At 31.2% G+C, this 26,171-nt stretch overlaps 2 protein-coding genes across 2 annotated transcripts; both read left to right on the top strand.

Moving 5' to 3' along the window:
- The first annotated feature begins 4,137 nt into the window (after positions 1 to 4,137).
- On the top strand, positions 4,138 to 6,224 carry LOC129918809 (uncharacterized). The gene is made up of 2 exons (XM_055999549.1): positions 4,138 to 5,791; positions 5,850 to 6,224. The coding sequence occupies exons 1-2, from the start codon at positions 4,327 to 4,329 to the stop codon at positions 6,002 to 6,004; spliced, it is 1,620 nt and encodes a 539-aa protein (XP_055855524.1). The 5' UTR covers positions 4,138 to 4,326; the 3' UTR covers positions 6,005 to 6,224.
- A 6,986-nt stretch (positions 6,225 to 13,210) lies between these two features.
- LOC129918197 (keratin-associated protein 19-2) lies at positions 13,211 to 21,532 on the top strand. Its single transcript, XM_055998586.1, has 3 exons — positions 13,211 to 13,305; positions 13,375 to 13,644; positions 21,203 to 21,532. The coding sequence occupies exons 1-3, from the start codon at positions 13,294 to 13,296 to the stop codon at positions 21,530 to 21,532; spliced, it is 612 nt and encodes a 203-aa protein (XP_055854561.1). The 5' UTR covers positions 13,211 to 13,293.
- Positions 21,533 to 26,171: the final 4,639 nt, after the last annotated feature.

The raw sequence follows: 26,171 nt of genomic DNA, 5'->3' as shown, positions 1-26,171 counted from the left end.
AATTAACAATAGGAAAAATCGAACCATGTTAATAGTATTTTCATAATATTTATTCAAAAAGGGTTTACAATTTTCAACTGAAATCAAAACGATTTCGAAAGCACATCACCCACAACACGAAAACTATGACTGTGCATTCAAGGTCATGATAAGCAATAACTTTCAATTTCTACAAAAAAAAAAAAAACTTTTATTTTGCTCTCTATCTACTAGCTTTGTGCTAAATACCTACTACCTGCATTTAGCGATGACAACCAAAGCGGTGAAAGCATTTTTAAATTTGCATGACAAATAAGGTAAGGTCGATTAATAATTCAAATGCTATCTGAAGTAGCTCCACCCCGCTGATATATGTAATTCCTATTAAATATTAAACTGTAGTCTCTAATTGTTTTCCAATAAAACATTGCTATGCACTTCAATAAATAAACTGATCCAAAAAATGACAAACCACAACAACTCATAACACGCAGATGTAACCAATTTATTGCTTGTTACATGCTCTTGATTACCCAGGATTAATGGAAAAAAACACTCAATTTCTTCATGTTCTTACGAAAATAATCAAAATTATATCACACACAAATGAACAAAAACAAATAATACATTTAACAATTACTATGTAATTCATGTAAACAAATCTCTCACCGTTAAACGTGATCTGGATTTTTATTGTCAAATTGGTACATTTTTTTCTGTTGGATTGGAATAAAATTGTTGGTTTATTATGTTGGTCTATTGCTGAACGGCTGCTCCCAAAGAATTGGCATTTGATAAAGTATTTAATTTAATAGCTTTGTCGTATACAATATTACTTTCGGAATGGGCTGGGACAGGGTTAACGAACATTTTAAGACCAAAAGTTCGTAGGCTAGCTACCTGTAGAGAGATACATGCATAATTCTGTGATGGGAAAAAGTGAAAACTTGCAGACAGAATAAATAATATTGATAGCATTTTTTTTTTTTTTTGACAAACAATATAATTATTAATGATTAGAAATACCCTCACATAAAAGATGGCTACTTTGGGTTTTTGCTTTCGTCAGTGGAATTTAAATTTATTTCTTCTTTCGATATAAATTCAGTGACGGTTGCATGGGGAACAAAAGTATCACTTTTTCGATATGATATCAAAATAATAAGAAGAAGCTTTCAATTCTCCAGTATGTTTTTTCAGTCAAATTAGACCCCGTGTTAACTCATTGTCAAATCAACAAATTGGATGTCATAATTCCGGTTCAATTAAATAGATAGACTTTACTCCTAAATGCATTTCTTCTTTTTATCACTGTTTTTTTGTGAGCGCACCTGGATCGTAGTGGTAGACCGTAGAAGGCCAAACTTTCTTGATTGATTTCTGGTATACTTTCTTAGAGTAAGTAAAATCTCAGCCATCAACGTCTTTTTACATGTTCCCTAATTTAAGTATTATCAATATTTGTTTGCTAAAAAAAATGAATACCTATGCTAATTAACTTATTTCATTATCTTTCCGGAATCTAAAAACTCCGAAATCTAAAAAATATTTGCGTTAAGATTATTACATACAAAAAAGGTTACGTATACACCACAGTGACTTTGTTAATTTCGTCTTCTTTAATCACTGCCTGAAAAACAAAACCATCTGACTTTTTTGACCATTCACTAACTGTGAAAATTATACGACTGACTAGTTAAAACTGGCTGAAGGGCTTCCACAGGCCCGCATAATTTGTTTTCTTTTTCAGCTCACAAAAAAAAATCTCAAATCATAAAATTTAAAAACATAACAAATTGGCTTGGATAATAAAATCCATCATAGGTATCATCTCTACTTTGTATTTATGCAATCATGAGTTCTTAGGCTAAGCGCACACATGCGATTTTGATCGCGCGATTATTCAGTCGCAAATTAGATGACAAGAATTTCAATGACTGTAGACACAATTTTCAATTTTTTAATCGCGGGAAGCATGTGTGTTCAGAGGCATTGAAATCCATGTGATCCATTTTTGCGAGTGAATAATCGCGCGACTAAAATCGCATGTGTGCGCCTAGCCTTATTCTTAACTATTATAACAGACGCCTTTAGTGCTAAAATGTTTAGAGCAAAAATTTTTTTTTGTGGGAATTTTGTGGACTGTTGAATTTTTTAGTGTTTTGTTTTTTTTTTTTTTGAATATCTTTTAAACGCAGGGTGGCCAAACGATAATTTTGAGTTCGTGTGCATTTCTCTAGATGGACAAACGATTGTCGTTTGAATTAAAAATAGAAAAAAAATGATATTTTGCGATAAATAATAGTTTTTTGAATATTTCCTAAACGTAGAGTGAACAAACGATAATTTTTGGTTCATATCCATTTCTCGACGTGGACAAAAAATTTTTGTTGTTTGAATTTAAAAAAAATGGTATTTTGAAAGAAAGTTGCTATACAATTTTTTTGAATATTTTCATAACGGAGCGTGGACAAACAATGGTTTTTTGTCATGTATCAAGAACTCGAGGTGGACAAAAGAATTAAATTAAAATTTAAAATTTTGAAAAAAAATGTTTTTTGGGGATTTTAGGGGATTTTGCATTTTTTAGTTTCACAAAATTTTGAGGTCGCAGCTCTGGCTTTGCGAAGCTGAAGAAAATGAATGCTTTCTTTTCGGATTCTTTTTGACTCTTCACTTTAACTCATTATTGAAGACTGTAAAGAGTCTTCTCAAAGTCTATGCACAACAGATGAATGGTGATCGGTATCCGTCTATTCTTTCAGCACCTGATATGAAAACGTTTTCCACTGCACTCCAGTGTTTTCAATGGAGTCTGGTTTTAAGTAGCTTTTTGTAATTATTTTATTTGGTTTTAAAGATATGCATGCATTTGGGTAGCTCAATTAGATCTCCATGCTTTCTTCTCTAAGTTAGTACCTATAGTAAATATGTTCAGGCATAACACTGTAGGTATAAATGGTTACGTGGCGTATCTAGAATTTAGTCTTGATGATCCGTTCACAGTGCGGCAGCAGGTGTTTGTACTTGACAGATTTCAACACAGCATAATGTTTTATTATGTATATCTGGATGCTTTCAAGTAACTGACACTATGAAATATATAATATATCAATAATATGGAACAGAACAAAATTTATGGAAAATCGTAAGTTTAAGTTTCATGACCGGAATTTAAATTTCACAGGTGATTTTGTAAAGTTTTCGACAAAATTAAACCCTAAACCTGATGTTACTCGATTTTAAGGTTCGATTATTTTAAGAAGTGCCCAGTGCTTCAGTACCAAAATGTCAAGTTAATTTAAATCCTGTAGAATTATTAAGACTTGAACTAATACTTTTCATTTTTCTATAAGCTACTGATTGCAAAATAGCGGTGAAGATCTTTATTATTTATACGGTACTTTATTCACTTACACGAAGTTTAATTTACTTGACTCTTAAGCGAATTCATTTAGCTATAAAATTACCATTTACCATGAAAAATTAATTAAGAAACAGTAAAATAGTTGCTCGTAAATAATAAGGTCAACATAGTTTTAAAATCTTGGCTTCCAATTGACTAGTAACGTCGAACGCACCACCCATTAGTCATATCCCATATTCATTGTGTCTATTGCAACATTTAATTAGTACTGCTAATTATATTATTTATACTACAAACAATAACTTCCTTTGTAATTTGTCATATTTTGCATATTTACACTTATAAGTATTTCTGATTTAATTTATGAATGAATACGATCTCTGTCACGATTATTTGCGTTGAATCATTCAAATATCAAATAAGATGTTTACTTAAACGCAATTAAAACTCAGAAACACATCTATCACAGTTTTTTTTTTATCAATTATCTTGCAGTTGTACGATAGATTGACAAATTGCAGCTATTAAAGACTTTTAACCATAAGCAAAGCACGCCACTGGACATTGTCCAGCAGTAGCGGTAGATCGATCAATTCACCGACGACGTCTTTAAGAAGCATAGGTAACTAACTGCTCATGATAGCATGTCCAGACGTGGCCAGAATTCTAAATATTGTTAAGAGTACCTATATACGCATGTGTATAAAGGTACTTGGTTCGATTAGTCTTAATTTCTCATCGCTTCTTAATGGAAGTGGGAGCCTAACACAACATACAAATATGTAGACTTTTTCAGCTGTTGGGGGAGGCGTGAATAATCAAATTGTATGACACATCCGCTTTATAAATACACCAACGACTTAGGAAGTGTGTTCCATTCATTCAGAAAACGTCGTCGCGAAATTGTTGGTTGCATATAGTTTCTGGTCAAGCGCTGCGTAGATTCGAAAACGAAAACTACAAAAAAAAAAACACAAAAAATGAAAGTAAAAGTTTGCATAGCCATTTTGGCTTTGTTGGCATTGACAGTGCGTGAAAGTGATGGTTCCGTAAAAGGAGAACCAAAAGAAAGTGACAATGGTGGTTCATTGGTAGTGGCGCTTGAAGAAGTTAAAACTTCAAAGTCCAATATTACCGATACCAATGATTCTCAAAAATCTCAAAACAACAAACATAAGCGTGGAATATTTCATTATGGAAATTATGGAACAGGAGCTGCATTAGGATGGCCTGGTCAATATGCATCGGTTTATGGATATAACCTTCAATTACCACCCCAAGGAGTACATCTTGCACGAGGATTCCCATCAGCAGTGCACAGTCATCCTGGTTTACATGGTTATCCGGTTGCTCATGGTATTCCCACAGGATATGGTCTGCCTGCTTTGCATGGAGTGCATGGTTATTCCGCAGTACAACCTTTCCCGGGAATACAAACTTTACATGGTGTTCATTCCCATGGGATTCAATCTTTTCATGGAGTTCCGTCAGTTCATGCAGTACAACCAGATCACGGGGTTCATGCCATACATCCAGCTCATCCAGTAACTCATGGAGTGCCAGCTGTTCATGGGGTATCAGCTGGAGTACCAGCAGTACAATATCCATGGCAGTTTAAGTCACATACCCCATCGCATGGCCATGGGACACCTTTCGTTCTGAAACCTGGTGGTGCTGTAGTTTCATCATTCAATGTGAACTATCCACAACATCATCACCATCAACATATTCCAACTGGTGTAGCATTCCCAGGTGTTGCTGCATCGATTCCCGTGACTCCAGTTGCAGCACCAATTCCTGTAACTCCTGTTGCCGCAGCTATACCCGTAGCACCAGCAAGACCAGCTCCACCAGTTGTCCCATCAATTCCCGTGGTTTCTTCTGTACCACACTCACCAGTTATTCCATCTTTCCCGTCACAGCCAAACTTCCCAGTTTTTGTTCAAGTAGTTCCACCAAAACCTACTTTCACAACTCCAATTGGACCCGCTGTACCACCACAGCAATTTTTCCCCAATGTTGGCGTTCTTCCACTGCAACCCCTTCAACCTTCTCGGCCACAAAGGCCATCAGGAGGAAGCGCTGAAGCTTCACCACAAATTCCATCTTCTCAACTACCTCCATCTCCTACGCAACAGCCATGGCGGCCAGTTTTAAATCCACAACAGCCCCATCAACCTCAGCAGCCTCAATTTCCACAACAACCACAGGTTCCACAACAACCACAATTTCCACAACAACCACAATTTCCACAACAACCCCAATTTCCACAACAACCTCAATTTCCACAACAACCTCAACAGCCTCCAACAACAGTTTCAACTACTCCCGATTTAAACAGACCATCAATAACACTTTTGCCACCTTTTGTTAGCAGACCACAAAGTGGCGAGGGTATTCTGCCAGAACAAATTCCCAACAACAACAATAACCCACAATCACAAGGTAATATTTACTCAATTTTCCATACAAAGAAATATAACTTTTAAATATCATTATGCAGGCTACCATTATGGTATTGGAGAAAGTGTGCAACCAAGCTTGTTAGACGGTCTAACAGATGAGGAAATTCAAGGAGCTATTGCTCAGGCTAACTTTCAAGCACAACTGCATCAGAACAGCAACAACAATAACAACAACCTAGGCTATCAGTATTAGGTTACTTCCCATCCTTTATGTGTCAAGTGCCAAACGAGATATAGCTTGTAAGATTGATAAGTTTATTGTAGTATTTATTTAATTTTATGTAAATGTTTAAGAACAATGAAATATTAGACAAATTATAATATGTAACTATATTTTAGTCTTTTATGCTAATAAGTACTTAAGAAATTGATTCCAGAGAATTCTTTAAATAAATTACGAAAAATCTATCTTATGTAGACAATTTAATTTTAAAGATATTAAACATTTTTTCGGGTTATTATTTGAAAGTTTATTTAAAAATGGTTGAAAAAGTGAAAAATTTCCTAATTTAAGATTCACTTTTCAAATGTGAAAGTTAGAAAAAAACTTTTTTTGCAAGTAATAAAAAAAAAGTTTGGAATAAAAAAGTTTAGACATAATAATTTAAATTGAATTCATTGATAACTTTCCTCACGGCCAATACAATTATGCTCACACACATATATTCATGCAGAATTTAAAAAAAAAAAAACAGCTTCTGGTGTGAGTGATCCTGAGAAGGCTTGTAAAAAATCATTTGCTTTCCATTACAAATTTATCACAAAAATTCATATTGCAAATTTAAAAAAACTAACATTAAAAAAATTTTATTGCAAACAAAAATATTTTGCATTGAGAAAAATGTTACTGCAAATAAAAAACTATTTGCATTAAAAAAAAGGTACTAAAAATTGTGCATTATTTTTTTTTAAATACACGTCGAATATCATTAGCTATTTTAACTTCGTATAATATTGGCAAGGGCTAATATTCATAATTTTTAGAAATTTGACCAATATTAAAGAAATGGGTTGGGGTCGAAATTCTGTATGTTGCAAAATTCTGTATTCAAAATACTGTATACCAAAATACTGTATGTCAAAATTCTGTATGCGCAAAATGCTGTATGAGCAAAATTCTGAAAGTCAAAATTCTGTACAGCAAAATTCTGGTTGGTCAAAATACTGTATTTCAAAATTCTGTACATCAAAATTCTGTATTTCAAAATTCTGTAAAAGTGCGCGCGCACTTTTTTACATTATCAAAACGATTTTTTTTACAGCATTTTTACAGAATTTTGAAATACAGATATATTTAAAAGAGGGTTTACTATGAATTTCTAAGAGATCAACTTAATAAAGAGGCAAGCTTCTAATGCTGATTAATCTAGTTACTTTATTAGGAGCTACGGAAAAAAGAGAGAGAAAACAAAACTACACTTATTTAAAAAAAAACAATCTGAATTAAACCACGTTGCATACCTGAAACGGATTGAAAAAAAAAATTAAATTTATTTGATTTTGAAATTTTTTTTGTAAAAATGTATTTTGTATAATTAAGAAGAGTTTGATTTGTGTTCCTAGAATTGATTTACTTTTTTACTTTAATAATTATGTTTGTATAAAATTACAAATAATATTAATCCAGTCAAATAAGGGTTTAACCTCGGAATGAATGTTAGTAGAAATTTTTTTTGCTCAATATCTTCCTTTTGCCATTCTATAACATATCTCAAAAGTCTAGAAAAATCTCATGTCCGCTTGTCGCGATTTCAAGGTCAAATCGCGAAATGGAGATTTTCAAAATTAGCCGAAATAGGCTATGGTACTATATACACATATGATACATGATGTCAAGGTATTTTTTAATGCTGATTCCAAAAAATCTAAAATCAAGACAATCTGACGTCTCTGGAAAAAGTTATACCTGTTTTTCATCTGTCAACTCATATTATTATAACAGTTGCAAACTTACTGCCGAAAAACCCTTAAAAGTTATGGTAGATGAACCAAATTTTGCATGAAGATTTTAGAATCCATCATCATTAAAAATCAAAACAATCCATTACAAAAAATATATATACCTACGAAATAATGGTATTTTTTGATGAAGGGGCAAATTTTAGGATATGCACTAAAGAAGATTCTTGTTCATCTTAGGAATAAGTGCTAATAGGCTAATTTTTTCATTTTAATCTTTGTTTGGATATTCTTTAACTACCCTCAAAAATCTAAAAAAATCTCATGTCCGCAAGTCCTAATTTTCTTGGTTTGAAGATAAGGTGCAGATTTTAAAAAATTGAAAAACTACACTTCAGATATTTGTGTCAGATCAACATGAATAAGGTGCATTACTTTTCAGGGATGGTCAGGTTGACTTGTTTGTGAGTTTTGTTGGAATAAGTGTTAAAAAATACCTTTAAATCATGTCGCTTATGTTGGTATACATATAAAAATTTAAACTTTTCTTATTAATTTTTTAAAATCTGCACCTTATTTTCAAACCAAGAAAATTAGGACTTGCGGACATGAGATTTTTTTAGATTTTTGAGGGTAGTTAAAGAATATCCAAACAAAGATTAAAATGAAAAAATTAGCCTATTAGCACTTATTCCTAAGATGAACAAGAATCTTCTTTAGTGCATATCCTAAAATTTGCCCCTCCATCAAAAAATACCATTATTTCGTAGGTATATATATTTTTTGTAATGGATTGTTTTGGTTTTTAATAATGATGGATTCTAAAATCTTCATGCAAAATTTGGTTCATCTACCATAACTTTTAAGGGTTTTTCGGCAGTAAGTTTGCAACTGTTATAATAATATGAGTTGACAGATGAAAAACAGGTATAACTTTTTCCAGAGACGTCAGATTGTCTTGATTTTAGATTTTTTGGAATCAGCATTAAAAAATACCTTGACATCATGTATCATATGTGTATATAGTACCATAGCCTATTTCTGCTAATTTTGAAAATCTCCATTTCGCGATTTGACCTTGAAATCGCGACAAGCGGACATGAGATTTTTCTAGACTTTTGAGATATGTTATAGAATGGCAAAAGGAAGATATTGAGCAAAAAAAATTTCTACTAACATTCATTCCGAGATTTACCCCTTTTTTCTCCCTATTTTACTGTATTATATATTTAATAATTATATTTAAAGATACTATTTCGTGTTTTTTTATCAAAGGAAATTTCTTTAAAAATACTGTATTGAAAATACAGTATTTTGCCGTACAGAATTTTGCAAGTCAGTATTTTGTTCATACAGTATTTTGACGTACAGAATTTTGTATTTTACAGTATAATGACGTACAGAATTATGGTCTTACAGTATTTTGACCCTACAGAATTTTGTCGTACAGAATTTTGACAAGCAGAATTATGACCCGCTCCCTAAAGAAATGCTTAATGCAAAATGATTTTTTTTAATGCTGAAAATTTTTTATTTGAAATATAACTTTTGTATGCAAATTACTTTTATTTGCAATAAAAAAATTATTTTCAATGTTTTTTTTTTTCATTTGCAATAAAATATTTTTATTTTGCAATAAAAATTAATTTTTTTTTATTTTATTTCATTTGCAATATGTACCTAAATATTTGTAGCCGCGTTACATTAGGCTAGAGCCAAAAAAAAAGATCTATTTTAATTTTGGAATACAAAAAAAAACTTTGAAACAAATTGCTGTCTTTGAAAAAAAAAAAAAAATCAATTTTGATTGAATTCCAAGAGCAAATGAAAAATATAGCATTTTTCTAAGCTCATTAACGTGAAAATACTCAATTTTACATTATTTCAAAACCACGTTTTACAAACTTTCTCTGTAGGGAAAATCTAATTTATTTCAATTACAAAAACAAAATTTTTTGCACCACCCTAATTAACATTCTTGCTTCACAATACTTTTTTGCAATAGTAAAATTTGTATTAACAATAAAAACAACGAATCAAGAGCTCTAAGTAAGTTCCGCTCCATCCAATTTTGGCTACGCAATCTACTTAACGTTGACGACATAATGACGTTTTTGAACAGCAGGTACTGCAGTTGGACTATAAGTTAGAACGATCGCAAATCTGGCATTATGAACACATCTTATAACGTTTACGAAAACACTCATTGTAATATTAGTATTGTAAATGGGATCGGGTCAAAATTCTGGCTTCAAAATTCTGCTTTTTTAACGAAAATTCTGTTTTTCGAAATTCTGCTTTTTTTCTATTCTGCTTTTCAAAATTCTGCTTTTTAAAATTCTGCTTTTCAAAATTCTGCCAGCATTATACCTGAACAACAAAATTCTGCCAATTCTGTTTTTTTTTTTTTTATAGCATAAGCGCTGACTAAAGACAAATACACCTCATTAATGTAATTCAACATTGGTACTTTCCTAAATTTTTTTGTTTAAGTGTCGCAAATATTTTTTAAAATGCATAGACTGACTTTCTTTCAAACAAAACCTATGTTTAACTTATTAAAACCGATGTTGTTTGATACAAAATATTCCTTTTCTTATTCAAGTTTTTGAATATTCATCTTTATTTGATAAATTAAAAAAATTTTAACTATTTTCGGAAATGTATTAAAAACCTTTTCTTAATATTTTCAAATTTATTCATTTATAAAACAAAAATTAATTTGCTTTCAAGGAATGAAAAATTATGAAGGTAAGTAATCAAATAAGCAGAAAATTTTTCAAGAAGATGATTTTACAAATTTTTGCAAAAAATTAAAAATTAAAGCGCGCGCTTTTTAACATTTTCCAAACCCTTTTTTAATTTTTTGCAGAACAGATTTTTTTGAAAAACAGAATTTTGAAAAGCAGAATTTTGAAAACAGAATTTTGAAAAACAGAATTTTGAAAAGCAGAATTTTGAAAGCAGAATTTTGTAAAGCAGAATTTTGTAAGCAGAATTTTGACCCCGGCAGAATTTTGACCCCAACCCATTGTAAATGCATCATGCAATGTACAAAGCAAAAATGAAAATATAATTTTAAATACAAGATATGATGCTCTGTCATTTTCTCTGAGTCCTGAAGACATTAATCTTGAATATTCGGCCATCATTAGAACTCATAATATTTATGAGCTTTTAAACCAACAGCATATCAAGGCTTTTTTTTTAAGTTTAATAAAATGAATCAAACCAACAACAAAAATGGAACAACAAACTCAAAAAAGGCTTGAAATTGCTGCCCATTCTTAAAATTTTGTAAAATGGTAAGTTTATTAAATAGTAATGGTAAAAAACAGGTAATATTTGTGATTTTTTTCAAGGAGCCGGGAGTTTTTTTTCTATCCAACAGCCTCATTCTGCTATTATTTGGTTTAGATATGTGAATCTTGCGATTCAAGTTCATTTTTCATTCTTCCACAATACATTTTTTTAAAAACGGGAGAAAAAAGAAAAAAATTCTCAATATGGAAAATGAGTTCTTTTTATATTACAAAATCTTATTAAAGAAAAAAACTTAAAACAAATTAAGGCCCAATTTGTTCACTATCCATAAAATTTAAAGTTCCCATTAAAAATAAAAAATCTGTCAAATTACAAATTTTAAAATTTCCCGTTTTTAATGGAGACTTTAAATTTAATGGAGTGTGAATAAATTGGGCCTAAGAACTAAATTATTTCTAATCATTCAAACTGTACAAAGACTTCAATACTATGCTAAACACTAATGGAAATGGTGATGACCTCCATATCCTCCGTATCCATGTGAATAACCTCCATAACCATGGCCATGATGAAATGATGGGCCATAAAAATGTGCATAAGAAACTGGATATCCAAATCCGTGTCCATGTCCATATCCATGTCCATGCCCATGTCCAAAGCCACCATAATGACCCGGTCCTCCATAACCACCATATCCAAAACCCCCGTATATTCCGCGTTTTTCTGTTTTTTTATCCTCACTTTCAGGACTCACATTGGAACAAACAACGGCACCAATCAGGACCAAGAAAATACTGGAAATGCTCTGAAATTATAAACAGATAATATTCAATCCGCAAAATAAGATTTATTTTCTTATTTTTATAAAAGCTTACAAGAAACTTCATGATGACAAGGTAAAGTAATGAATGAAGTCAATCAGTTTTGTTGCAACTAGCTGAAGTGCAGAATTGTTTCTGATGCTTTAAAAGATATTGCAAAATGTATTTATAGCCATCATCAAGTTTATAGGGGCATAACCGTCTTTTAATTTTTGTATTGTTTTTTTTTTTCTTTTCGGATGCACAAGATAGAGATGAGGAAATCCAATGCTGATACCCGGCATTGTTGTAGACTAGGCTGATATGTTGTGGTAAAACAAAAAAACACAGAGGTATTCGATGACGTTTGAAGTCGTCGTTGGAAGACGACTTCAGGGCGTTTCAATCAACTTTGAATTTTTGTATTTGCAATTTTCATGCAATTTTTAGCGGATTTCAAAATAATAATGATTTGTTGGGGGAGATTGAGGAGGTCAAGTTTGCTTAGCATTGCATTATGATTTTTGTTGTAATTTCTATTTCTGTTGTAATTGATTGTTGATTGTCTAACCCAAAAATAAAAATGTTCAAGAAGTTCTGTAGTGGAAATTATCCTATTAAGGAGAACATCAAAGGACCGGTGTCCATAATTTTCAGGGGCTCTGATTTCAAAATCGATTGGTTACTATATCCGTGGTTAACAACTTATTATAGGTACTCGTACTATGGATTCTCAGAAAAAAAAATTGTTTAGAAGAATATTCGAGGATTTACAATTTTGAATAATGATGGTTTAAAGCTGATAAGCTGTTGAAGAAACTAGCCTTTAGTGAACCCATCCAAATATGCGTTTTTCGCATAGGATCGCAAAGGTCTCCATAAGTTCTCCTTCTAATACTGAAAAAATCTTTTGGAATGTACAAACAAATATGTAAAAATTAAATATTTAACTATTTAGTTGGATAAATATACATATTTATACACAAATAAAAATCAGTGAGAACAATATACATAAGCAACCCAAAAATGTCTATCAATATTTTATATCCATCCGATTTCAAGGCTAGATAAGAGTGTGAATAGGTAGGTACCTATCACAGCATATTTTGCCAGCAATTAGTTTTATTTACCTAAATGGGTATTAGTTTGAGTTAAAGGACCAACCTTTAAATTATTTTTTCACTAACAATAAATAAATTAATAAAAGCCCTATCAAAAGTTCAAGCCCATACTAAGCATGAAAAGATGGAAATGCAAACTCATAAAACAAATAAAATTGTAAACATACCCCACAATCTGCATTTTAGATTACTCATCTACTACAACAATCATAACCAATGTATCTAATGTTAAAGCAAAAATAGTAAAGAAGACGAAAAATCGTATAGCCCTTATGCATTTCATACTTTAGTCATGGGTATATAAATACCTTGGAAATTTATTCAAATGCATCAGAAACAATTCTGCACTTCAACTAGCAACATTCAAACCTTAAAATATACCCCCATTCTTTGTCATCATGAAATTTCTAGTAAGATAATAAATTTTGTTTTTTTTAAGGATCAGTGATTTTTCTAAAAAAAAAATATTTTCATTTCAGAGTGTTTGTGTTTTAATTCTGCTGATTGGTGCCACTCTATGTGCATCTGTTATCCCTGAAGAGGATACCAAAAAGACAGAAAAACGAGGTATCTACGGAGGATTCGGATATGGAGGCTATGGTGGTGGATTCGGACATGGGTTCGGTGGGTACGGTCATGGATTTGGTTATCCATATGGAGGTCATGGTCACTTTCACGGACCCTACTACGGTCACGGATATGGAGGATTCGGTCATGGATTTGGCGGATATGGAGGATTCCATCACTTCCACTAAAACACAAGTGCAATAGTGAGAAAAAGTAGTGTTTGTAAATATTAGGTGTATTTTTGTGTAGTTTGAAAAATATTTTTTTTATATTTTAAATAAAAAAACAGTAACAAAAAATTTAAACTTATTTTTGATCTATCGTCCAAAATGATATGAATGCGTTTTAAAGAAATTTTATCTGTTTGATTAAAGGAATTCTAAGAAACTTATAACTTTTTAAAAGAAGCAGTTTTCTAGCAGTAGGTAGAATCGGTTATTGAACTTATGAAATAGGTAGTATCAAAATAAATGTTGCATAATTTTTCGATTGATAAAATTGTGAAAAATATTTTTTTAAATATCCGAAAACAGAGGGAAATAATTTTAAAAGATGTAAAATGTTTTTACAATCAAACGTTCAAACTTAGCCAAAAACTATCATCTATTATGAGAAAATGTGTTACTGATCCTCTTTTTGAATTTCGAGAAATTTGGTATTTAGTTAAATCAAATTTCCACAGAACTATAAATGAGGCGTTCAGAATAATAACGGGTCAAGTCCACTTCTATACAAGTTAGATGTTTTTAGGTCTTAATAAATAAGTGTTTAGAATGAGAAAAAAAAACTGGAGACATAGAGCTACATATGTACATTAGGGTGTCCGTTATTTCCCAAAGTGATGTTTTCGGGGGAGACACCCCCTAGATCGAAAGCTTAGGGCCTAAATAAGGGGAATTTAGCAAAAAAAAGTTTTTTGGAGGTCATTAACCCGTGCCTCTAGGGTCATACTTTCCCCATACAAATTTGTATGGGAAATTTTTAACTCATACATAAAATTTTTGTTCTCTCGAGTTAAATCATATTTTTTTTTAATGTTTGATAATTCTCGTTGGAAAACAGTTACTTTAAAAGATCACATTCAAAATTTCCCGTTAAAAATTTTTTTTATATTTTATTTCGGTTTTTGAAATTATTAGCTGTTTTCGTAGTTTTTGCTTTCACCTATCACACAATTTTAAATGATGTTTTATTGGTTTTTAATTCTTTTCAAATATTGCATTCAAAAATTTGTGAATAAATCAAAAATTTCAATTTTTTGAATTTTTTTTTTGAAATTTTTGCCGTTTTTATAATAAATAAATATTATTAAACACTTTACCCTTTCTTGTTTGCAACTTTTTTCATGTAATTTTTTAGGTGAATCATTTTTAAACAAAATTCAATAAAAATATTGTAAACATATCTTTTGTAGTTCGAGAAAAATAAATTTAAACGTATAAAACCGGCAAAAATTTCAAAAAAAAATTTCAAAAATTGAAATTTTTGATTTATTCACAAATTTTTGAATGCAATATTTGAAAAGAATTAAAAAGCAATAAAACTGCATTTAAAATTGTGTGATAGGTAAAAGCAAAAACTACGAAAACAGCTAATAATTTCAAAATCCGAAATAAAATATAAAAAAAAATTTTTAACGGGAAATTTTGAATGTGATCTTTTAAAGTAACTGTTTTCCAACCAGAATTATCAAACATTAAAAAAAAATATGATTTAACTCGAGAGAAAAAAAATTTTATGTATGAGTTAAAAATTTCCCATACAAATTTGTATGGGGATAGTATGACCCTAGAGGCACGGGTTAATGACCTCGAAAAAACTTTTTTTTGCTAAATTCCCCTTATTTAGGCCCTAAGCTTTCGATCTAGGGGGTGTCTCCCCCGAAAACATCACTTTCGGAAATAACGGACACCCTAATGTACATACATATGTGTGAAACAAAAACAAAAGTCCCTTTAGTTCATGAGAAAGAACTTTTCAACTTTTCTGTATAGTACACAAATTTCAAATGGACTTGACTTCATTATTATTTTTTTATTTTAAACACCTAAAATTATGTCAGAATCCGAACATTTTCCATCCAAAGTACATTTCTGTTAATATGTTTTTGAGGATTTACATTTGGATTTCATTTGGTTTTTTATAACTTTGAAAGTCAGAACAGTAGTTTCTGCTGGATGCATTTTATTATATTTAAGAAAAAATAAAACAACAGAAAGAAAACTTAAATACTCGTATTTAAGTTAAAGTACTGAAAAAAACGCACGCTACGAATAATATTTGGCGTCACATTTTTACAGTACTGTGTATTTGATAGCCAAAACTAATTAAAAACTAAGTTATGTAATAAAAAAAATGCAATTTATTTTTTTTTTTATTTTGTGACAGTAAGTTTATGTTTGTTATTTTTTTTGTTTTGTTTTTGTTATATTTATAAAATGAGCAGAATAAGTGCGGCTGAAGAAATATTTCTTAATCTTCTATTCTTATTTGAAAGGATTTGGTTTTTTGTCTAATTTATTAGCACTGACTGGAAAGAATAGAAAGATTTTGTTTAATAACACGGTGCGACACTGAAAATACACCCGACGAATTACATAGTGTGGGCTGTTTGTATGGTCGAATAATGCATAAAAATATTTTTGTTATATTTTTTGGGCCCTTCATTTTTTTTTTATTTACAAAAAACCATTTTTACAGACTTTACGATGTAATCTATTAATATCTCAGTCATTTTTTTAACAATTCTCAATATGTTATATGTTTTTGGAAAAAAGATGATGAATGATGTATTTAGTCTATTTTATATAATGATGTATATAAGTCTATTGTTCAAACAAATTAAGTGTAGGTTTTTATCCCATAAATCTTGAAAAAAGTGATTTTTTCCTAAATTTTTTCAACTTCATCCATTTTTTATTGCACAATAAAACAAACAAAAAAATAGAGTAAGGTTATATTCTTAAAGAATAAACATTTAGGCACAAATTGGAATTAAGTTAGAGACTTGGAGAATATTTTTTTTAGTTTATTTTCAACCATATAAGATCATAGGAGCATAGAAATTCTAATTATTTTAAAAAATCACTTAATTTGTTTAAACAATAGACTTACATATGTATATATGTACATCATTATATACAATAGACTTAAAGGTCTGGAAATCATCTTTCCAAAAACATATAACATATTGAGAATTGTTAAAAAAATGACTGAGATATTGATAGATTACATCGTAAAGTCTGTAAAAATGGTTTTTTGTAAATAAAAAAAATGGAGGGTTCCAAAAATATAACAAAAATATTTTTATGCATTATTCGACCATACAAACAGCCTACACTATGTAATTTCTCGGGTGTATATTTTTTTTCATTTTGTAGCACAATGTAATCGAGTGCAAGTGTTTAATTAATTTCGATTTGGGTCTGTTGGGGTGCCGTGAAATAACGCCGAGCGAAATAACGCCGAATTCCAAAATTCGGCGTTATTTCACTTTACAAAAGCGAAATAACGCCGAATTTCAACATTCGGCCTTATTGCGCTTTGTCAAAGTGAAATAACGCCGAGTCCCAGATGAGAAATAAGGCCGAATGCTAGAAAAGTGAGCATAGAAGTGGACCTAAGTTAACCCGTATATTAAAATGCTAACCTTTTTTATTTTCAAAGGCATATAAGGCCCTAATTTATTAAGGCAGAATGGCCCCAACACCAATTTGGGAATTCTGTCCATCCAATCGAGGTATAGGTTCCAAAAAATTTTTTTTTTCTTATGTGCCTCTTATTTATTCATTAACAGATTAGTCTCAAGAAGGTAGAAAAACATGTCGCAGGGACAAAAGGCCCAGGGATATAGCACCCACTTTTTATTTATGGGAGTTATGTTCCACTTGAGTGGGTTGACATTTAATTTAAGAATTATATCCCACTTGAGTGGGACATAAGCTCGAAGCTCCATATATTTTTCATTTAGGTGGGACATAAGCCCCACGCTTTTCGAAATATAAAACAATAATGAATTATAACTTTTGTTATATTTTATTCGCGTTTTGTTCTAGATTCTTTAAATGCAAAAGAAACTTTGAATATGATAATGATAATAAACAAATAGATCCCACCTGTTTTAATTGGTGGAAAGCAAAGCGAAAAATAAATCCTTACATAAGAATCTATTTAATTTTTGGAACCCAAACGCGAAGCGGAAAAAAATTTTGCCCACGGGAGAATCAATTTTGAGGTGTGAAAATAAAAATTCGCGCGAATTTTTATTTTCACACCTCAAAATTGATTCTCCCGTGGGCAAAATTTTTTTCCGCTTCGCGTTTGGGTTCCAAAAATTAATTAGATTCTTATGTAAGGATTTATTTTTCGCTTCGCGTTTGCCAAGTTATACAAACATATCTTTGTTGTTTGGTATACACATAAATAAAACAATAAAACCCAGGATACTTAGGTTTATAAACAGTGAAATATGTTTGGAGGATGAGATCATGCTGCTCTGCTGCAATCCCCTTGATTGGATACACTGTTGAATCGGCTTATTTGCCAATGAGGTGGGACATAAGTGCAAAATCGAATTATGTAACTATCCCAAATACAGTTATTCAGTTGGGAGATAATTTTATAATTTGTAAATTCTTTGTTAGTGAGACATAACGCCCATCCTTTATTTGTGGGTCTTTTGTCCAACCTGAATTTGACATAAGCCCCACATTTAATTTGGAACTTATGTCTCACTCAAGCGGGACGTAAGCCCCACAAATAAATAGTGGCTGTTATTCCATGGGCCTTATGTCCCTGTGCCAAAAATATGGCATTTCAATACCAAACTGACTGCAGGTGGTTACATAGAAATTTTTCCTAAGCTCCACTTAGCAGGATTTGCCTCACTGAAAAAGTGAAATAACGCCGAATCGGCGTAATTTCACTTTATCATTGTGAAATATGGCCGAATGTTGAAATTCGGCGTTATTTCGCTTTTGTAAAGTGAAATAACGCCGAATTTTGGAATTCGGCGTTATTTCGCTCGGCGTTATTTCACGGCACCGTCTGTTGGCACCTAGGCCAAAGTTGTAATACAAAATATTTTAACTTCTTCTTCTTCTCCATTATCGACGATAGTCATGATCTCGGATGGGGTCACAACTCTCCCACTCTACTGCTTCACACTACGGCTCCGCATGTGGGGTTCGCCGAATACAAAATATTTTAACATTGTTTACATATGTACACTGTGGCGTATACGTGTTAAAATTTGTATTTATTTGTTTCATATATTGACCTTATGAGACTGAATTTAAAAATAAGTAAGAAATTAATTAGATAATTTAAAACGAGGAACACCGTAACTTTTTTCGTTTTCATAACCGTATGGCCCAGGAAAGATATGAAATCTGTTGCGGAGGGCGATAGAAAAATTTATTGAGTAAATGGTTCGGTTATAAAATTTGGTATTATGGATGAATTTGTCTTACAAATTAAGAATTTAGTCTATCTGGATTTTTCACGTGAGAAGGTATTTTTTGAAGGAAACGACAGAATTTGCAACTAGTATAGGTAGTGAGTAAAATTCAACACCTGTGGAGTTTATTGAAAGTTTTGCAGTTGATATGGTAACCAAGGATAAAAAAGTTTTCATAAATATGCAAAGAAATTTTAATTATTGTTTTGATTAACTTGTAAAAACACTTAAAAAAGGTCTCGTCCGAGTATTTTTTGAGTGCTGCACAGAGTGTTATGCTTCAATTTTTAACCGACTTCCAAAAAGGAGGAGTTTATCAATTCTTCTATATTTTTTTTTTTTTTTTTGTTATGTTTATTAACTGGGTGAACCGATTTTGATAATCCATTTCAACTTGTTCCAGTTCCATGAGAAAACCATAATACATTATTATAAGTTTCTTTTTTTTTTTGATAAAAATGATTATTGTGTTATAATTTCAAAAGTAGGACCTTATGCATAGATTTCTTTTAATCAAAATTGTTAAAAAATTTAAATTTCTAAGGAGTCACCAAAACCACTTTACTACCGAGTTGGAATCCAGTCGTCCTAATGGTTTGAGATATTGCCTGATTTAAAATGTTGCGAGACGACGAGAGCGTTGCGTTTTTCTCAACGTTTTATTAGCTTTCATAAAAACTGACCGGTGAATTTTTCATGTTATGCCTGGAGCGCCCGCCACCGTAGGCATAGGACATTAAAAAATTTTTTTATATTTTATTTCGGTTTTTGAAATTATTAGCTGTTTTCGTAGTTTTTGCTTTTACGTTTTATTTTATTATTCTTAAAGTACACCTCCTATTACACAATTTTTGATGCAGTTTTATTGGTTTTTAAATATTTTCAAATATTGCATTCAAAAATGTGTGTATAAATCAAAAAATTTAATTTTTCAAATTTTTATTTGAAATTTTTGCCGTTTATACCTACGTTTAAATATATTTTTTTCCGAAAATTAAAAAAATTATTTTACTGGAAAATTTTGAATGTGATCTTTTAAAGTAACTGTTTTCCAACCAGAATTATAAAACATTTTAAAAAAAGATGATTTAACTCGAGAGAAAAAAAAATTTATGTATGAGTTAAAAATTTCCCATACAAATTTGTATGGGGAAAGTATGACCCTAGAGGCACGGGTTAATGACCTCCAAAATTTTTTTTTTGCTAAATTCCCCTTATTTAGGCCCTAAACTTTCGATCTAGGGGGTGTCTCCCCCGATAACATCACTTTGGGAAATAACGGATACCCTACGCCACAGTGACCAAGTGATATTTTTTTTACGCCGTTTATTAAAAACGGTTTAAGTTCTATGGATTTAAAACTGGCCCTGTAGTCATATTGTTTATTAAAATTAAAATAGCGATTTTGAAAAAAATTAAAATACATATAAAAATGTTTATGTTTTTCAAACTTTTCATAATAAAAAGTCGATGAATTTTTTAATTGGACACAATAATTACTGTTGTTGAATAATTCAGAGAAGAAAAAGATCCCATATAGTGATGTTAAAAAAAAAAACGAAAAAAAGATTCTCTTTTTCAAGGAAATTTTGATTAAATTTAATTTAATTTTAATTTTAATTTTAAAAACAATAAAACAATTTTCAATGCATAGAGGTTAAAGTTTTTTTTTTAAGTAATTAAAAAAATCCAAGTTGTTCGACCATAGGTTCCGAGATAGTTTGCATCAGTTACTCCATTAATAAATACAAATCGGTATTCGTTGGTGGTAGTACCTTCAAGATATTGTTGTTTTTCAAAGATTATTATAAAAATCGTTTTTACAACGTGCGTCGTCGGGTCAGATAGTTTTTGTAATATCTATTATTATAATTGGTAAGCGTATTTATTAATTAATAATTATAACTAAAATTATAAGTTTTGTTATCTGAAAAATTAAATTGCTTCATACTTTTTATTCAACAATTTCGCACAGTCTCTCTTTAATCTTCATTTTTAATCACTCTGAATTGAGTGCGTATCAGATGTAAAGTAGGAACATGTGTAACAGAGTAACAGATGAAACTTAAAACCCTAAAGAAATAAATGAACAAAAGGTTTATCATGACTTGTATAAATAGCTTTCGCAACCTATCCAAAGACATCAGAAACAATTCTGCACTTCGCCTAATACCATACAAGCCAATTGTAACACTTATTCCTTGGCATCATGAAATTCCTGGTAAGAAAATTAATTTAATCCAGTAGGATATCCAAACAATGTACTAATTTATATTTTTTAGAGTGTTTGTATAATCATTTTGCTTATTGGCGGTGTTTTATGCTCAACTGCTATTTCGGAGGGTGATAGCAAAATAACGGAAAAAAGAGGAAACTATGGATTTGGGTACGGTGGATATGGAGGCCCAGCTTATTATGGTGGCTATGGACATGGATACGGCCATGGTTACGGGCATGGGTACGGACATGGGTACGGATATGGTCATGGGTATGGTCACCATGGCTATGGTCATGGATATGGTTATCATAACTACCATGGACCATCATACTATGGTCACGGATATGGGGGCTACCCACATGGATTCGGAGGATATGGAGGATACCATCATTAGCATTAAAATATCTTCGAATCTTCATGTTAAGTAGAATAGTATTAGTATAATTTTTGTACAGTCAAAATGTTATAAATATTTTAAATAAATTGTATTATAATTTTTTCTAAAATTCAGTATTTTTATTGATAAATTAAATCTCACAAGAGTTGTCCCAGAGTTTCAAGAAACTTTTTACATTTCCCTAAGAGTTTAATTTCAAATTTGAAATCTCTAAAACACGACGCACGGCCGACATTTTTAGGATAGATAGGTCTCTCATCTTAAATCCGATGCACGTTTTAACCTTCTACAATATAAAATATTATGCATTTCGGCTGATAACATTTTGTTTAAAATGAAATCGTTTAAAATGTTGTTTTTGTAGTTTTAAAAATAAGTTTTTTTTAACATACCTACTTAAAAATTTTTGTTTTCAAATTAATTTTAAATTATTAGACCGAGAGAACATAGCAAATTTTGGGAGTGGAGGTACATATAACCAAAATGTGAGTGGTGCATGGTCGAAAATCCACAGGCCAAAAGTCCATAATGGACTATTGGCTCACTAGTGTGGCGTGTGGGTCTTAGCTGCATAAATCAATAATGGACTTACAACGCACCCAAGTGGGTCAAAAGTTCACACAAAATTCCTGTGGACTTTTGGCCCATCGATTAAAAATGTATAACTAATTAGGAAATTCATTATGCGGCTGAGTTCTCATATTCTTTTTCGCAATATGTATCTCTCCAAAACATTTATAAAAAAAAAAGTGTTTTTGTTTTTAATCTCCATGTGATAATTAATAAGCTCGCTTTGTTTGCGAGATAGTTCCCCAAATAAGTGGCGATTATCACTATAAGACTCCAAACTAATCGTCTTTTGAACAAAATTTTGTTCTTCTTTGCTTTGTGCGAGTTTTCGAAAATTACTTCAATAAGCTTTACAAACAAAACTCGAGTCAGTTAAGAAAAAAAACATACAATTTTCGAAAAAAAAAATTATAAAAAAAAACAAAATAATCAATTTACAAATATTGTTGAAAAAAAAATTAACGTTTTAACATTCTTTACAAATTAATATTCCTTAAACACCTTCCATATCTTTTTCGACATTATGGATTTCTGGCTCACATTTTTGTGGGTTTCTGACACAATTGGGTGGGTTGTAAGTCCATAATTGATTTGTGGACTTATAACCCACCCAAGTGAAAGTGAGTCAGTAGTCCATTATGGACTTTTGGCCCGTATACTTATTACCCTGCACCAATGTGAGTAGGTACCTATGCAGTTTTATAGCCTAATGCATTCTAGAAAGGAATTCAAAAGTCTGGCAGCTTTAAATCGTGGCCTTATATGTTAATTCTACAAATAAGGACTGATGCTCTGAGATTTTCCCTAGACCTGAAGACATCAGTCTTGACGATGCGATCAATAGAACTCAAGGTCAAGATACAAGCTGTTTAAGCGGCTTTTTTTGAGAGTTTTCTGTTTTATTTTTTGTTTGTTTTTTTTTTTTAATTCAAAACTCTCCAAGAATAGAGCCGATATGGTTAGTTAAAAAAGCTTATATCTTAAGTCCTATTTGTCGCATCGCCAAGTTTGGGGTATTCAGGCTTAGGGGAAATGACAGAGCATCAGTCCTTATTTTTAGAATGTGAGCTAGTAGTTGCCTCTTAATCGTGTGGCCGAGACTAATATACGACTTCTTAGTATTTTAAAACTTTTATTTATATAAACTGTTTAGAAAATATTGAATCAGGCATGATTTCAAATAGCTTTAAAGATTCTTAAACTGTAAGACGATTATCGTCTTTTTGATTATCATTTCAAAAAATTACGGAATTACCCCCCAGTTCTTGTGAAATTTTGAAAAATCCTTACATTGAAGCAGTATTTAGCTTCTCCTATCCATAACTAATTTTTTGTTTTCAACAATGTTTTCACTAAATCATTTGTAATTATTTGGGAAAATAAGCAAATAATTTTTTACTTGGAAGACCATTTACCAAAAATTAATTAACAGTTGCAAGTTTTAATAATGTGTACTTCATTTCTGAATTCTATTTTATTGAAGCACCCTGAAAAGAATTGTAGGTACTGGCTGACATTGATTTAATTTTTATTATTTAAAAACTTGCCCTCAGAACGAAAGGTATAAAAACAGCAAAAAATATATTTTTTTTTGAGAAAATGTGTTTATTTTTATTTCACAATTCACCCCTTTAAGTTTAAAGTTTTGATATTTTTTGTTGCATTTATTAATTAATTGGAATATAAGATATTTAAGCAGATATATTTGAGAAAGAGGACAAGTACCTATGTATATAATCCTTTTTACGATTGTTTTTTTTTTTCATCTATGTTACATCCTGAAGATACATAATGCATTTCAAATTTGCTATATTTTGTATTGTAAAAGTTTATACTTGTTGACGACATGTTGTTGACGATACAATGAATCTGCGATAAACAGTTATGGATATCGTAGATGAATGGGATATGGAATCAATTGCATTCTTCTACCTCCTCCCTCCATAATAAGAAACTAATACAAGTTAATTTTCTTTCTCCTTTAAACTAACGTGTGAACTACTTTCAATTTCATGATAACCTAAACCTCATATTCACAAGCGCCATCTAGTTCAACGCACCATCAAAATCCAATACCTACACAATAATTTCCTGAATTACGCAATGGTCTAGATCACAGACATAACGCGATCCCATCCCATGGATAGAATTTCAACATTCACATTTAACCATTAAAAATGGAAAATAAAATTGTCATTCATACACAGCAGCGGTATCGAAGACTTCGTTGGTCTTGCATTATTTTCTTCCACTTTCTAGCTCTTCCGTTGAACTATCAGATTTCAGCAATCCACATAACTACTGTGTCCCCTGCTACCTTAACTAAAATTTTCAAAAGACTGTCATTATTTGTTGGATTGCTTGCACTTTTCGTGGCTTTCGTAGGCAATGTTTATGTCTTCATACTCTTCGTTGTTCAGTCAAGCATCATTATCATCGATTTGCAATCGCTTTGATGGATTCCATCAACTCATCGTTACTAGAAGAGGACACAGCAATAATACCACCTATTATTGCCATAAATCAGAATTCTTGCTGGTCGTCATACAATGGGATTACAGTTGGATGCTTTGGCATAGGGATGCCCAGTGCCAGAGACCTATTGCATAATTTAATTACATAGCAACGACCAAAAATAACCTTGACTCTAATGTCTCTGGAACAATATGCTTTGTTTTCCGTATCTGATGGATGGGGTTGTGCGCAATATGATGCCCATTGGCGGTCACGACTTGGTTTAGAATCGATAAATACAAATTAAACTCGAATTTCATTTGGGATTTGCATTAAAATATAAGGTAAGCGTTTGTGATGCCATCAACAAAACAATAAACAATTAAATTCATTCATAGAGAAATTCATAGATTCCTTTTATGATTAGAAATGCATTAATATATTCAACACAGGGGCGTACACTCCCTTGGGGCAAGCGGGGCGGTGCCCCGGGGCCCCCGACCGACCACAGGGCCCCCACTGGAGACAAAGCAGAGAAGGAAACTGTTAGCTTAAATTGAGTTACGAAGTAACCAGGGAGACAAATTATGTCATTCAGGGTAATGTATAATGCATTGGTAGCCACACAATATATGTACATATATTGATTTTAAAAAAAAGGTTACCCCAGGGGCCCCAAAAAAAATAAACTGCTTTTTTAAAAGAAAAGTTATAATTTTATCTTAGGGCCCCGAAAAATATTACTTGAAAAATCTTTACCACCATAAATAATACATTAGGTGCCCCAAAAAAGCAAAAAAATATTATTTGAGGATCCTCAAAAGTGAAACAATCAAATGGAAAATTAAATATAAATTCAGGGGCCCCAACATTAATACATCAGGGCCCAAAATAAAAACATTACGTTATTGGTGGCATTCCGAATATTACTTCAGAACAGAGGCCCCAATACCTATTAATTCTTGGCTCCAAAAAAATTATATTATATTTTAGGGGCCTCTAAGCACTTAATTTTGAGGCTCTAAAAATAATTTTTCAAAATAAAAAAAATATGTCTGGTGATGGAAAATGAAATATGTATTTATTACTTCAGAACAGAGGCCCCAAGAATAATCAATTCTTAGCTAAAAAAATTTAATTTTAGGGGTCTCTAAATATTTAATTTTGGGGGCCCCTAGTACAAGTGTTTACTACTTTTATGAGAGACATTTTAAGTAAGTATAGCAAAGTGCATTACGAACATATTAAAACATTAGAATAAACCTAAAAATAAATAAGCCATACAAAAAAAAACGTATGGCGTATACGTAATTTTTTTTTGTACCTAAGGGGCCCCCAAATATCAAAGGGGCCCCAAAATTTAGTCTTACACCGGGGCCCCGGTGACTCAACGTACGCCACTGATTCAACAAGTTCAAGTCTATGGTGGGTAGTTGGTTATAGTACGGGGAATTCTTGACAATATTATTTTTGTTTTATATATTATATTTTATATTATATTTTATAGGTAGAAATACTTTTAAAAAAAATATTTAATTTAATTTTTAATTTCTAATTTCTCTTTACTTTATATGGATTTGTCCTATTTTTAGATATAAATAAAGAGAATTTT

The sequence above is a fragment of the Episyrphus balteatus genome, chromosome 4 (genome assembly GCF_945859705.1).
Source record: "Episyrphus balteatus chromosome 4, idEpiBalt1.1, whole genome shotgun sequence".
NCBI classification, from domain to species: Eukaryota; Metazoa; Arthropoda; class Insecta; order Diptera; family Syrphidae; genus Episyrphus; species Episyrphus balteatus.
This window is presented reverse-complemented; position numbering and strand designations above follow the sequence as displayed.